The following is a 14,319-nucleotide window of genomic DNA, read 5'->3' as shown; positions in this document are numbered from 1 at the left end:
GGCTTGGAGGTCAAATTTGGCCTCAGGCACTCACCAGCTACATTGTCCTGGGCAAGTCACCTCACTTGCCTCAGTTTCTCTCAAATGCAAAATGTCAATAAAGCAGCACTTACCTGGCAGGGCTCTTAAGAGGATGAAAGGAGAGATCTGCAGGTTCTATCTAAACAGCTGTCATTACTGGTGGGCAGCCACCGAAGGGCCCTTCCCTGCTGCCTTGTCCACTGTCCAAAGGTCCTCCTTTCACTGGCTGACCTTCCCACTATGCCCTTTCTGCCAAGCTGCCAATATCACTGGCTAATGGATCCCCCGGAGCAGGAAGAACTGATTCCCAAGAGGCATAAGCCAAGGTCCAGGTGAGAAGGAACGCTTACCGTCTTGTGTATCAGATAAAAATCCTTCTTATGGGCACAGAAAGCCTTCTTAAACAGCCTCTTCTCCACAGGAGTCCAGATGTCTGAACCTGCCAAACCCAGGGAAACCCCTAAGAGAACGCAGTTCTCCCCCTCCTCTTCCCCACTCCCAGCCCCCTGCACCGAGCTCCAGGAGGAGGACATCTCCCTGGTGCATCTCTGTCCCCTGCCCCCCAAGGGTGCTGGGGTCCCAGAAGCCACAGAGTTGCAGAATGAATGTAGGGGAGACGGCCAAACACAAGAGCTTTGGCAGAGCTGCCTGCTTCTCCCCCAGGCTCACGAAGGCAGCTCCACCTGCCTGTGTAACGATAGTCAGCAAGAGGATGAGAAGGAGCCTTCTGGGGTCCTCTGAGTAGCAGGGTCTCCAGAGCATCCTAAAACCAAGGAAGCACCCCATGAGCCTCTAATCCCATAATAGCAGGTATTTTACTTACCCGTCCCATGCCTGAACCCCACACTTATCACCCCCTGGAAACCAGACCTCCAGTTCAGCTGTCACCCCATCTCCCCAAGCTCTGGCCCTCAGCAGGTGATTCCTGTTATTCTAGGAGGGCACATTTCTTTCATTCAATTCAACAAGCATCTCTTAAGCACCTCCTCTCTGCTTTGAGGAGTGTCAAGGAAGAGAACAGGCTCTGGGATTCCCTCTCCTGGGAGGGGAATCACCAGTGAGTTTTGGGAGGAAGCCTGAAGAGCAGAAATGAGGGAGGGGCCCAGTGTGAGTAGAGGCAGGAGGCCCACTGTCCAGGGGACAGAGTGGGCCAATTTAGCTGGAATAGCATGGTTTATTTTTTATCATTGTCAAGTGACAATATCAGACCAAATCCAAGCCCAGATGAGCCTATGTTTGGGGGCTTATCCCTGAAATCAGGGATAAAAGGGAGAAGCTAAGGATGGATCAAATGAATTTCTCAAAGCTGGGGGATGGAGGTGTCATGGGAAGAGAAGGTAGGATGGGACCGCTCCCTGCCTTTGCCAGGGCTTTTCTCCTCTTACTCCCACACTGGATAGCCCCTTACCCGGATATCACCCTGGGCTTCATGCAGGCAGTGTAGAGCGAGTTCCAGATTGGTCCCCCCTCCTGGCATCACACTGGAGCAGGCCACGTTACATAGTTCAGTCACTAGGGTCACAAGGCGGAGGGGGAGGGGGAGGGGAGGATTCAAGAAAACCAAATATCACTCTATCAGAACCAAAGAAAACTGGGCCCTGGCCACCTCCCTTAGCACAACTCTGGGGAACCCAGAATAAGGAATGGGAGGAAGCCAAGAAAGAGAACAGAGAATCACTACTCCCTGGACTCTGGCCAAAGCTTCCTCTGGGTATGTGCCCAGGCAAGGGTGGGCAAAGTGGCCATACTAATTCCAGAGCAGGCTCCCAGTTAGCTCAACATTTAAATGGCTACTGGGCCAAGGGGAGAAAGGTGGGGTAATGGGGAGACCCCGAAGTCTCAGTCACCTCTGTCTTGAGTATCTGGGTTGGTCATCACATCTCCCCATGGCTTCCACACCAGTGAAGCACCATGCTGGTCACCTTCTGCCAGAGAACTCTCTCTGGGCTTTGGGATCTCTGCCTGAAACCGGCTCCCTATATTGATGTGTCTGAAATGGGAACAATGCACACAGTACCCAGGATTTAACTGAAAGATAAACAGTGTGTGGTTCTTGGGCTACAATGTCCCCACACTGACCACTGTTTATGAGATGGCTGGGTGCTCCATCACTGCAGGCAGTGACTGTCTCCCCCACTGTCGACTCACAGGCCCTCTGGATGCTGAAGGCAAGTGATGTACCCACATGTGGACTTCCTGTGTTGGCGTGTCTGCCTCTATACCCCTTACTGAATAACTCCACTTTCACCCCACATACTCCCCAGCCCACAATTTACCTTGCTGCCCTCACCTCCCCACTTCCCTCTATGTTCCCCTATATACAAGCCAAATGGAACGTCTTCCAAGTTCCTAAACGTGCCCCACTCTCCTGTCTTGGAGACTGCTCTGTCTTCCCTGAAGCTACCTTGCTCTGCATGGCCATCGTCTGTGCACTGGTCACATCCTATCTTGGGCTGTTTAGATCCTGATCCCAGTCTCTCCCTGCAACCCTAAGCTCAGCAAGAACCGGCTCTTAACTCATCCTGGTACATGCCACAGTGGCAGACCTGACCCTCCAATCTATCTGGCTCCTAAGCATTGGCAAGGAGGCGAGGGGGCTGCCATCTCCCCCAAGATCTGACTGTGCTCTTCCCTCCTGTTCATCTCAGGGGTTCCTGACGCTATCACCTGCCCCCTCACCTCCCTCAACAATGCCACCAGCTGACCTTGCTTGCCCCGGTTCCTCAGACCTGATGGGCTGTGTCCAGGTCTCTGTCTTGCCTGTCAATAAGGCCTACAGTGTAGCCCTTCCTTTATCACCTTTGCTTCGTGGAATCCCCCATTTTCTCTGAGCAGCAGCTCAAGGTCCCACCTTCTACATAAAGACTCCCAACTCTAAGTCTATCTCTCTCAAGCAACCTTCCTTCTTTCCCCACTAGTCCCCATTTACTTATTCTGTACATCCTCAAGATCTGCAGCCCCAGCAGCCCTCAGCACAGGACCACAGGTCTGAGACAGAGTTCCCCAAGTGCTTGTGACCAGCTGACTGGCCACCAGACAGTGCCCCCACTTCACCTAGGCCCCAGCTGACTAAAGGTGGCCTGGTATTACTGAGCGCCTCCCCCTCCCCCACCCCCCGGGGCTCAGGCCTTCTCCCAGAATCCCTCTTGGATGCACAGCTTGGGATGGGGAGAAGGCTCTCCATTCCCTTCTCAGCTCGTGGATCATTCTCACTCACGGCTCAATGCTGATCTTGGTGTCGTCTTTGACCACAGCAATTCCAAAAGAGCCATCCACATGATCTAGAAAACACAGGACCAAAATCGTCATGCGGGGGGAACCAACGATCCCAGTGGTCCTCCTTCCCTGTCCTCAGGTAACATATCTGACCTTTTCTAAACTCAGAGGCCAAACTTCATTTTCTCTTTTGTCAAAGAGGGGTTGGCCAGCATCACCTCAAAGGCCTCTTTCCCAGCTCTTAACACTATGTGTTCTACAGCGCTGACGTTCTAGGCCCTCGGGTCCCTTCTGACACAAACATTCTGTGTTCTAAGGCCACCTGCAGCTTTATTAGACTCCAGTTCTTCAGGTGATCTGAAGCACATGGACCATGAGGGTTGGGATCTTGTTAACCTCACTGACCCCCCCTTGCTGAGACAGCCTCGACTGATGGCAGACTAGGTAGGGGCCACACACAACAAGCCCATAAGAGTGGCTCTGGCCCCCTCTGCTCATCAACCATGTGCCCTGGAGATCCTCCTCACTCACCCAATGCAGTCCCGTAGAGCCTATCGGAACCAGAATGAGTAGAGGTGGAGAAGAGGGTGTTGAAATATAATCCTGACCCTTCCCGGATTGGGCTAAGCATGGGAGGCGGTGTATATGGAGAACACTGGAATAAACCCTTCAGAAGATGGTCAACCAGGAACACAGGGGATCGAAGGCAGCTCTGATAGCAACCTCCAGGGCCCGGCTGGATCTCGCCAAAGACAGAAGGTGGAGGAGGGATAAATAATGCTTTGGGCTGGGGGCGTTTTTTTCTTTTTCTATGTTGGCTGGTTTCCTTAGTGTCTCTCTCTTCTCTGCCAGCCCTCTCATGTCCCTAGGGAATGAAAACATTGAGAGCCTCAAATGATCACCTGCACTAAACAGCAACTCACATTTCCATAGTATTTGAGATTTAAATATCCCTTCTGCAGTTGAGGAAACTTAAAGAGAGGTGAGCCCCAGAGCCAGTCAGGGTCTTTCCAATGCTCTACCCTGTCCCTGGATGACTGTGCCGCTCAAGGCAAGGTGGAAGTCTCAGAAGGATCCATCAACTGCTGTGACTGCTGAGAGGCAGGTGCACCAGATTATCCCGCTCAGTGATCAGACCTTGGTGGAGGGATAGACCCAGGGAGGAAGGGGCAGGGAAGAGGAACATGACTCCTGGTGATGGCAATTACTATCTGGAGAAATCACTGGCCATTTCCAGACCTGTCTCCTCCCTCCCAGGCCTCCTGCTGCACCCACTTTCAAGTGTCACTTAACGGCAAGTGAGTTTGACAATTTTATGATTTTTTTCTTTTCCCTCTGATTAAAGGCAAATGAATGACAAATCCTGTACTAAGTGGGGAAGACACTGCCAGCCCCTCTCCAGAGAGTGCTGTGGCAGTTAATCAGAAATGTCTGAAGGAGGCAGATCTAGAGGAACCCCACCAGCACCCACCTTCGTCAGGCTCCCTGGAGGTCGGTTCCCAGCTGGCACAGGGACAGATACAGGGGTCACCAAGGGTGCTGCAGTGAGGTCTTCCAAAGGCCTCTTGGCTCCTGGGGGGCTCTGTCCATCCCCCTCTGGCCTTAGAACCAATCTCTGGGGTTTGCAATATTCTGTGCTATATACCTTGAACCCAAGAAACGAGAGGACTCTTTATACAGTAGGCAGGACAAGAAAAGAAGGAATGTGCAGATTCAGGGAAAAGTCAAAAGCTCTTTTTCTTCCATTCAATGCTTCACAAGCTACCAAAGGATGATTCCTGTTTTCTAAGGGAGTACACATAGGCCCAAGACTTAGGTCCAGCCCAGGCACAGAGATTGTGCTATAAAGTTGGGGCCCAAAGCCCTTAAGCCCTAGTCCTAGGAGCCCCATCACCACCATTGGTCCCTTCTTCCTCCCCTCCTCCACAACACTCAAAACTGCATTATCTACCAAAAGTTCAACCCCTCTGAGGTCAATCCCACACCCCTCTGGGTATGGAAACAACCAAGGTCCTGCTGCCCCTTCACCTGAGGCTCCTGTCTCCCTCTCGGTGATGGCCACTGGTCACTGTGAAAACACATGTGGCTGCTCAACCCCTTCTCAGTATAGAACATCTGGCTGCAGTTCTTGCAGACATAAGTGCTTCTGGGCTCAGTCCAGTCCGGAGAGACACCATTGAGCTGGTTACTAAGAGCAAAGATCACCAAGTGTGGTCAGACAACAAACTTGGGGGGATGCCCTGCTCATCCCTCACTTCATTAATTCTCTCTGTCTCTCTTTGTAACAGTTTTGAAGACTGTGAATTTGCTTAAACTGTTGTGTCCCTCCAGTAGGATAGGAGCTCCCTGAGGGCAGGGATGGTTTCAGCTTAGGACAAGCTTCACAAATGTAAGCTGAATTAGACCACCTTGCAGGTCCAGTTCTTGGCTTCCCAGACCCTTCACCCCCCCCCCCAACCCAAGGTAAAACACTCAAAGCACATAAGGACCTGCTAGGAGACTGGGCTTTGGCTTACCATCCAGTCACCAGGCTCTCTTCCCTCACCGGGTTGGGCAACCTGTAGATATTCCCGCCCTGCAGAATAAAAAACATATCTCAATGAATATGTCAGAAACAGAGAGGAAAGAATCACAAGTCCAAAAGCTTATGATCATTTCAAGAGGAGACAAGAATAATGAGTAGGAAAATTAATTATTGGTAATACAATCCATTTCAAGAGTGGCTTAAAGTTTGTCCTAAAGCACTTTACTCAACAATCCTGTGAGGTAGGGGGAAGCAGACAATATCTTCTCCATTTGCCGGATTAAGAAACTGAGGCTCAGAAACGGAATGACCCAAGGGGTTGAACTGCATCCAGAGATGCACTTTTCTCTTTCCATCTCAGCACTGGGTTTGGACTAAGAACAAAAAGTGCCTCCTTTTTCTACCTTTGTGTTTTTAAAGGCATGATAAGGGGAGCCTGTGGCTCTAATCCTGGTTCTGACACTGACTAGATTCACAAGCCTGGGCTGACTTCCTTTAAATCCCACCTTCTCTAGGAAGTCTTCCCCAACTTGTAATTCCAGGGTCTTCCCTGGTCATTATTTCCTACTGATGTTGTGGAGAGTTGGCTTTGACCACATTTGTTCACACCCCACTGGAGAGGGAGCTCCTGGCGGACAAAGGCTGTCTTCTGCCTCTCTCTGTAACCTGCCACTCAGCACAGTGTCTGGCCAGAGGAGGCCCTTCACCGAGGTTTGCTGAATGTAAATATAAATGTTTCCCTTCTCTGTGCCTGTTTCCTTCTCTGATAACACAAGAACTCTAAGGCTCCCCAGCATGTTATGAGCGGAAAAACTCTATAGAGAAATGGGGATTCCGATGATATGGTTACTCAAGTCTAATGCAGGAAGAGCCCAAAAAGAAAAAGGAGGGTAGAAGAGAAGGCAGGGAAATCCTGGGGAATTCTCCCTTGTGGCGCCACCCCCAACCCCCAAGCACATAGCAGGTACTTGAATCCTGTTGAAGATGGTCAGCTTGGACTTCATGTCCCGCGTGGGCTCTGCTGAGGGTCCAGCTGAGGAGAAGGAAGCCATGGCCACCTGGCTTGGAGATGCCGCACAGCACATGTCCATCTTCACCTTATCCTTGCGGAAACCGGAGAATCGCTGGGCTCTGGTGCTGCCAGAGAAGAGTCGATAGCCCATTTCTCGGGCACAGGCCTGACTCTTGTCACCTTTGGTGGTTGAGGGGGTTCCGTTCTCTGTCTGAGACAGCTTTGAATGGAACTGGCCTCCAGCTGACTCTTCCACCCCAGATGGTGATGGTCGAGGATGTGCTGGGGAAAAAACATCCCCCAGACCTACGCTCCCTTTTGCAGACCGCAACTGCTTGGCCATAGAAGTATCTGGATTCCCACAAGGGTCCAGGGATGATCCAAGGGAAGGCAAAGCAGCGGCCACTTTTGGCCCTCCCTTGGGGTCCCGCCTTGTGCTTCCAGGTGAAGATTCTCTTGGAAACAGGGCCTGGGTCTTTCTCCTGCGGGCGGGAGAACCCTCCTGCTCTGGATTTCCCGGGAGAGCATGGAAGGAGTCAGCCCCCGGGGCCAGAGGCTGCTGCCACACGCCCTGCAGTGGCTTCAGCAAAGCCTGCTTGGTCTCTGGGAGTGGGAGCTGAGAGGGAGCTGCCGCTACCTGGGTGTGGGAGAAGATCCGCTGGGATTTGGTGATCATTTGAAACACCTGCATCTGCTCATGGCTCACCAGGGACTCCTGGGACTTGAGAAAGAGCTGCCTGAAGAGCGGGGTGCTCTCTGGAGGGAGCCCGCTTGGCTTCTGTACATCCTGGAGGCCCAGCTCCCCAGGGGTCTGCCAAGGGAAGGGCTCGCAGTCATACTTGTTCCGCTGGGCAGGCCAGGAGCTGTCCTCCCCACCAGCAAACCTGGCATCGCTCAGGGTGTCCCCCGGTGCCTTTAGAAGTGTGGGAGGGAAAGGAAGGACGTCCTCTGGACCACTGCCCGCTGGAGCGGCCAAAGGGTCCAGCAGGGGAGACACAGGCCCTGGCCCTGGCTCAGAGCCATCCCGGGCAGGGCCCGAAGCTGACTTGTGGACCACATAGACACTGTTTCCTTTGCTCTTGGGGCAGCCGGGCAGGTTCCTGACCCACTGGAAGTTGTGGCTAGATGGCTGGGAGCTTGTAGAGACGGCCTGGCCTCGGAAGAGAGGCAAGCAAGGCAAGGACCCCCCTTCGGACCAACTTTCCAGCCCAGCAGATGGGAGTGGGAGAAAGGGCGGTTCTGAATCAGCTGGATCAGAGGCTCCATTCTCTCCCCCAGGGGGCATGGTTGTCAGATTCCCTGAATGGATAACTGTGAACATGTCAGAGGGGGCTGGATCTTTTCTTGGGGGCCGAGGTTCCTCAGAGGGCTCAACACCAAGGGCCCCGGTGGGTGCTAGGGCATTGGCAGTACAGGAGACAGAGCCTGCACTGGGTGGGCAGGGGCACAGTGAGCCCCTCCCATCCACATCTGGGGCCCCTGTGGTGGCTGGGCCGGGGGAGGGGAGCTTCTGATGGACAATGCTGCTCACAATGCACCGTAGGAGGTCTCGGTTGGGCAGGAGGGAGCCAGGGGAGCGGGCCTCAGAAGGCCCCAGGGTTCGGAGGTTGCTGGGACCGGCCTGGCCGGCTGCCTCGTGGGCATGGGGGGAGTCCCCACAGGCTTCCTCTTCTGGGGGGGCCTCCTTCAGGATACAGAGGCCATGCTGCACCTCATAATGTCGGCGCAGGGAGCGGTAATCACAGTAGCTCTTGCTGCAGCCCTGCTCAATGCATACAAATGGCTTGGTTTTCTGGTGGGTCAGCATGTGTCCAGTCCTGGGTCAGAACACAAAAAGGACAATCAGTGAGGCTGCTGGGACAGAACTAATTTTGTTCTCCTCCCCCTTCCCAGAGAAAGGGCTAGATCTCATATCTTAAATGTCTGCCCTACCAATTAGTCAGTGACCATCCCCACCAAAGCAACCCAGAGCCAGCCACCTCTGAGGCCTACTCTAGGTGGACTAGCTGGGTGGCTGACCCTGGGCCCAACCCCAGGTTACCCAGCAGACTGTGGGCTCCACTTCACTAAGGATGTGCCCAAACAGTTCCATCAGGAGGACACAGAACAGCCACACATCACATCGGGTGTGTTCATAGGTGCTCGCTGTACTCCTGATGAAGATGTGTCAGAACTGGGCCCTGGGCATCGAAACCACTGAGGAGTATAATGAATTCCTGGCTATTGGAGCCCTGGGGAAAGGCTGCAGTTCTCTGGAAACATGAGGCTGAGCACGGGGATGAAGACATCATCGGTCCCTGGCCCTTCCTCTGACTGCCCTTTCTCTTCACTCGGCTGGGAAGCCATGGAGCACTATGCCCACCAATAACAAAAGGTTTGAGACCCATGGAAAGCTCATTAATCATGTCAATGGGAAGAGTCCCTTCTTCTGGCTCACTGGTCAGGGTCAGCCTTTCTGAGGTCCAACTTGGGAGCCTCAGGTCTTCCTTGGTGCTGGTAAGCAGGCCCCGTCTCTTCCTTAAGGCCCACACACCTGGTATTTCTGGTACCCTGGGCATTTCCCTCCCCTCCTCAAATATCTGGTGGCATTTTTTCTAGGCCTCTTTTAACTTTGATTATGAGTATATCTGTCCTGCCCTCAGGGGGCTCTGGACTATGGAATAAAGCAAATGCTGCATCAACATCGACTGACCGACTGACTGACTTGGTATCCCCTGGGCATGAGCCCAGGGGACATTCCCTATAAGTTTGTTGAACTGAATTTCTAGACCTCAGGAGTCAGATGATGTGCAAAAGGGTCTGTTCAAAGGCAATACCCATTCTGCTCTTAGACCCCACAGGCCCTGGTGGCGATCCTCAGCAAGAGGCCCCAAAGAAGCATTGCCTTGGGCAACATTGAACTGGCTCCTGAAGAGGAGGAGGAGGAAAGAAGGGGCAGACCCTGAAAGAAGATGCGCCCCCCCCCCCGCGACCACCCACCATCCCTTCAAAGGTGCTGGGCCTTGCCAGACTCCCACATACAGGTGGTCCTGGCGCTTAAATGCCTTGCTGCAGATTTTGCAGACGTGTTTCCTCTCCTGGCTGTGCGTCAGGTAGTGTTTGCTAAGGGAGCTGGCGCTGCTGAACACCTTTCCACAGAGGCTGCAATCCAGGAACGGGTTCTGAGGGGAGCTGTGCTGCCGCTTGCCTTTCCTGGCACTGCCCGAGCTGGCCCTGCCTCCTTCGTCCGCCTCTTTAGATGCCTTAAGAACACCCAGCCCCAGGTCTAAACAGAGAGGGAGAGAGCGAGTTACAGATATGGGGGAGGGAAGTGGCCAGAGCTGGGTCCAGGCTCGACTGCTGGGGAGCCTTCTGAAGGGATGGAGTCCCTGTGGGTTCTGCCAGAGCAGATCCTCCACAAGGAGCCTCAGTCTCCCCATCTGCAAAACAAAGGACTGAAATGCTCTGGATTGTCAGGTGCTCTTGCAAGGAGGTGACCTCAAACCAATGTGAGGGAAGGCCAACAGAGGGCCTGGGGTGGCCTGGCCAGACTTGTACGAGGACGTGGTACTACCTCTTGTGGACATCCACTCCGCCAGTGACTGTCTGGGGACACATCAGTCCAAGAAGTCTTATGACAGCCCCTTCCCAAAGATGTACTCACCAGCACCACCCTCAGGCACATATACACAGACACAGAATCACACACAGAGTCACACAGATACACAGAATCACACAGACACTGGAGGTGACTAGATAACCCCTGCCCCTTCCCTAGCTAAGGCTCTTCCATAGGACCCCCCTCCCCTTTGATTTCCCTTGGGCTCTCACCCTGCAAGGAAGGCTGTGAGTCCGAGTCAGCATACTCCTCCAATAGTTTTGCTGAGTCTCCCTCCTTCCCTGAATACAAGGAGAGGGCATCGAGATTGTCCTCCAGAGCCTCGCTGGCCATATCTGGTGTGGGGAGGCCAGGGTCCAGGTCTAAGCTGCTCAGGCCAGCATAGAGCAAGTCTCTTGTGTTGGGGCAAAGATCCCGATTGAGGGTGTCACTGCAGTTCAGTCCCTGGCTCTCTGAAAATCCAGGAAGATGCATCTCTGACTGAAGGGCACCATCGTCCCCAAGGCTGTACTGGTCCATGGCACTCCACTGCCACGATTTAACCAAAAGCTGCTCTCTGATTTCCAACAAACGGGCCAAGACAAGATGTGAAGGTGAGCAGAAAATCGCCTTGAGGCCCACGCTAAACTCTAAGGATAAACAAGGGGCAGACAAACTATAAGAAACCCCACAAAGCATCAATCGCTTCTGCTGCTAGCATCATCATCCCTCTGAGAGTTATCTCCCCCTCATCCCACAAATCCTATTATTTGGGAGTTCTGTCACTGCTTCCTTGTTGAGCTCTTTTGAATCTCAAGTTACTTTTCAGCAGCCCCACGAATGTACTTTACATTGTAGCTAAATTAAATTACTCCAAACCCCCCCCTGACCCGTTCTTGCCTCCTCCCAGCCGGTGGCTCATGCCCAGCATCTCCAGTTGCTCTAATCTCTTCTTTCCTTCATTTCAATCTCTCCCCCAAAGAAACGGAAATGTAAGTGCTCTTCCTCTCCCCAAAGTCTCCAAGAGTTTTGCCTGCACCTCTCTTATTTGTGAAGCTGTTAGCACAGTGTCTGGCACATAATAGGTACTGAATAAATACTTATTTCCTCTCTTAACTGAATTCAGGTCTTCTTGGGCATGTGAGTGATGCAGTGGGTAGCGCACTGACCCTGAAGTCAGGACCTGAGTTCGAATCCAACCTAAGGTACTAGCTGTGTGATCCTGGGCAAGTCACTCTGCCCTCACTGCTTCCCATTCAGGGCCATTTCTAGTCATCCTGACATAACTGGACCCAGATGGCTCAGAGGAGAAAGTGAGGCTGCTGACTTAGCACAGCTCCCCCTCCCAAATCCAATCCATGTGCATATCATGGCAACATCATGACCTTAAAGGAGAGAGACAGAGAAGACCTGATGTCCTGATCTCCTTTGAGTACAAAGGATAAGCATCCTCATCATCACTGATCTCCTTGGCATTCCTTCTATTCAAACACATTTTTTCTTCCACTAGATTACATTAGAAGACCCTGGAAAACAGGGTCTGAGTCCCATTTATCTTTTTTTTTTTAATTAAGATATCCTGACAAAACTTGCACACTTCTCTCATGGTGGGAAAGAGAGGGGCCAAGTCCCTCTTATCTTTATGGCCCTGTAGAACCGCTTTGGTGAATGAGGATGAGGTCCAGCCCACGGCCTACAGACAGGTCTGTAAAGACAGGTCTATCAAAGTAAAGGCAATTGAGTCTCACAAAACAGTAGAGAAGAGATCAACTGGCTCTATAGCAAAGGGATTCTGTCTACCCCAAGTTCCAGAGGGGGTTAATGACAGGGCCAGGCCTCCTGACCATAGGCTAGCAGCCTTTCCATTAAATCCGGTTTCTTGCTTAAGGTCATACAGATAGACATCAGTCAAATCAGCATTCTTGCTTCCCCAAAATAAGGAAAAATAAGACCATCTCTCTATCTTCAGGGCACAAAGACCTATATTCTTCCATTTAAGAGAGATGCTATAATAGCTATGCTTGCAAAACACTTTATATATAGCTACACTTGCAAAGCACTTTATATAAGTTCACACATTAAATCACATTCCTATCATATTTGAGCTTTCTTAGCTTTCTAAAACCACTTGATGGGCCAAGTCAAGGGTTAATGATGGACGAGAGGAAAAAACTCAATAGAGAGTTACAGGCATAAAATAAGCAGTTGCCTTTCACTTAGCAAGCATCTATGATGCACCCCCTAGGCACTAGGAAGACGAAAACAAAAATGGCAGACAGTCCCTGCCTTCAGAAACTGCCCATTCGCCTAGAGGAGATGACCAGGAAACAGATAAGCAAATACAAGATAATTTGACAATTTGCTTCACAGAGGAGTTGTCCTCTGAGATATGGAGATGAGAAATGGAAGGATTTTAAGGGCAGGGAGAGGGAAGTTGGTGTTTTCAGATTCATCAGCAAGAAAGAAAAGTGTCCCACTTAAAGACTTTTAAAGTAAGAACAGGAAATATAAAGTATTAAAAAATACAACAATATATATATATATATATATAAAATACAATATATATATATATATATATATATATAAATACAACAACAATATATATATATATATGGCTCTGTTAAATTTGGGGTAGCAACTCTTCAGTAATACCCCAAACCTCTCTTAATCATCAATATCCTTCTGATATTATATTGCCAAGTCATGGAACACTGATGCACTGGGAGCTCTTTGATCTCACTGATCAAAATTGCAAAATTGACTCCCACTATGGCAAAGGAAAAGATATCTAGCACAGATGACCAGGCACTATCATACTACCAATGAGGATTTGAAAGTTGACCATGTATGACTAGAAAGCAGTGTTTTAAATCCTACCTTGGCACCCCTGAAATAATAATCAGAACAAGGTTTCTAGCATATTGGTTGGACCCTGTACAGAGGATTCAGTATTAAGTGGGCTGAAAACTTCATAGAATTAGAAGAGAAGTCTACTATTTATTCCAGTGGAGAGAGCATGTGATCAACTAGGGATAAAATATTGATGGGGAGGAATGGAGGGGAGAAGAGAGTAAACAGAGTGAAAATGTCCCCCCAAAATGGAAACCAATTGACTGACAAATGAAGGACCTTAAAGGAGAGAGAAAGAGTAAGACTCAGAGGATTGAGATCTGTGTTGTTCTTATCAAATACAAAGATGCTCTCCCTTGAAGAAGAAGGCTAATTGACCATCTTGTAGTTTAGAAGAGTCCTCTTGTTGGTTGGTCTACTTATTCTTTCAAAGTAGATTTTTAAAAATGAAGGTTTAATTTCCTATGGAGCCTGGAGGGATGGGGGTAGGGAATGACTGACTTTAGAAATTCTCAGATCTTTGGACTCAATATGAAATTAATCTTTGTATCTAATTGTAAATCTGCTTCACTTTCACTCACTCCTCATCCTGCCCTACTGGGGCCAAGCAAAACAAATCTAAACCTTCCACCTGATATTTTCTTCTCCTAACCATTCCTGGATGAGAACCACCAGAATTGAGTTAATTTCAGAATTGAGTTTATTAAAAAATTATATTAAACCCCTGTCATATGTTAAGATTCTGCAATAGCAATACAAAAAGGAAACAAAGTAGGATTCTTGCCTTCAAAGTGCTTACAGGTTAGAAAGGGGGATGGATGAGTGTACAAACAAAATTGTAAAACAAATTATAAGCATATTAGAGAGATTTGAGAAATGTGGGACCATGTCTAGATGTGAAATGCTGATTAGAGAGATCAGAAAAACAACTTCACAGGGGCAGCTAAGTGGTGCAGTGGATAGAGCACCAGCCCTGGAGTCAGAAGGACCTGAGTCCTCAGATCTGGCCTCAGACACTTGAGATTTACTATCTGTGTGACCTTGGGCAAGTCACTTAACTTCATTGCCTTGCAAAAACAAAAGGAAAAAAAAGAAGGAAAAAACTCCATGAAGACAGGT

General features: G+C 50.4%; 1 protein-coding gene across 4 annotated transcripts in view; it reads right to left on the bottom strand.

Annotated features, from left to right (window-relative positions):
• The window catches only part of ZNF541 (zinc finger protein 541), a 29,159-nt gene that overhangs the window by 2,184 nt on the left and 12,656 nt on the right, over positions 1 to 14,319 (bottom strand). For all 4 annotated transcript variants that reach the window (XM_074219169.1, XM_074219168.1, XM_074219167.1 and 1 more), the window contains 12 exons: positions 10,584 to 11,000; positions 9,795 to 10,038; positions 6,730 to 8,590; positions 5,754 to 5,812; positions 5,266 to 5,425; positions 4,709 to 4,882; positions 3,769 to 4,102; positions 3,239 to 3,302; positions 1,869 to 2,011; positions 1,430 to 1,533; positions 709 to 784; positions 372 to 460 (listed from right to left, as the gene is read on the bottom strand). In XM_074219169.1, coding sequence (XP_074075270.1) covers positions 372 to 460; positions 709 to 784; positions 1,430 to 1,533; positions 1,869 to 2,011; positions 3,239 to 3,302; positions 3,769 to 4,102; positions 4,709 to 4,882; positions 5,266 to 5,425; positions 5,754 to 5,812; positions 6,730 to 8,590; positions 9,795 to 10,038; positions 10,584 to 10,890 — 3,615 coding nt within the window. In that variant the 5' untranslated portion in view covers positions 10,891 to 11,000. The remainder of the gene's footprint in view (positions 1 to 371; positions 461 to 708; positions 785 to 1,429; positions 1,534 to 1,868; positions 2,012 to 3,238; positions 3,303 to 3,768; positions 4,103 to 4,708; positions 4,883 to 5,265; positions 5,426 to 5,753; positions 5,813 to 6,729; positions 8,591 to 9,794; positions 10,039 to 10,583; positions 11,001 to 14,319) is intronic.

The sequence above is a fragment of the Macrotis lagotis genome, chromosome 1 (assembly GCF_037893015.1).
Source record: "Macrotis lagotis isolate mMagLag1 chromosome 1, bilby.v1.9.chrom.fasta, whole genome shotgun sequence".
NCBI lineage: Eukaryota > Metazoa > Chordata > Mammalia > Peramelemorphia > Peramelidae > Macrotis > Macrotis lagotis.
This window is presented reverse-complemented; position numbering and strand designations above follow the sequence as displayed.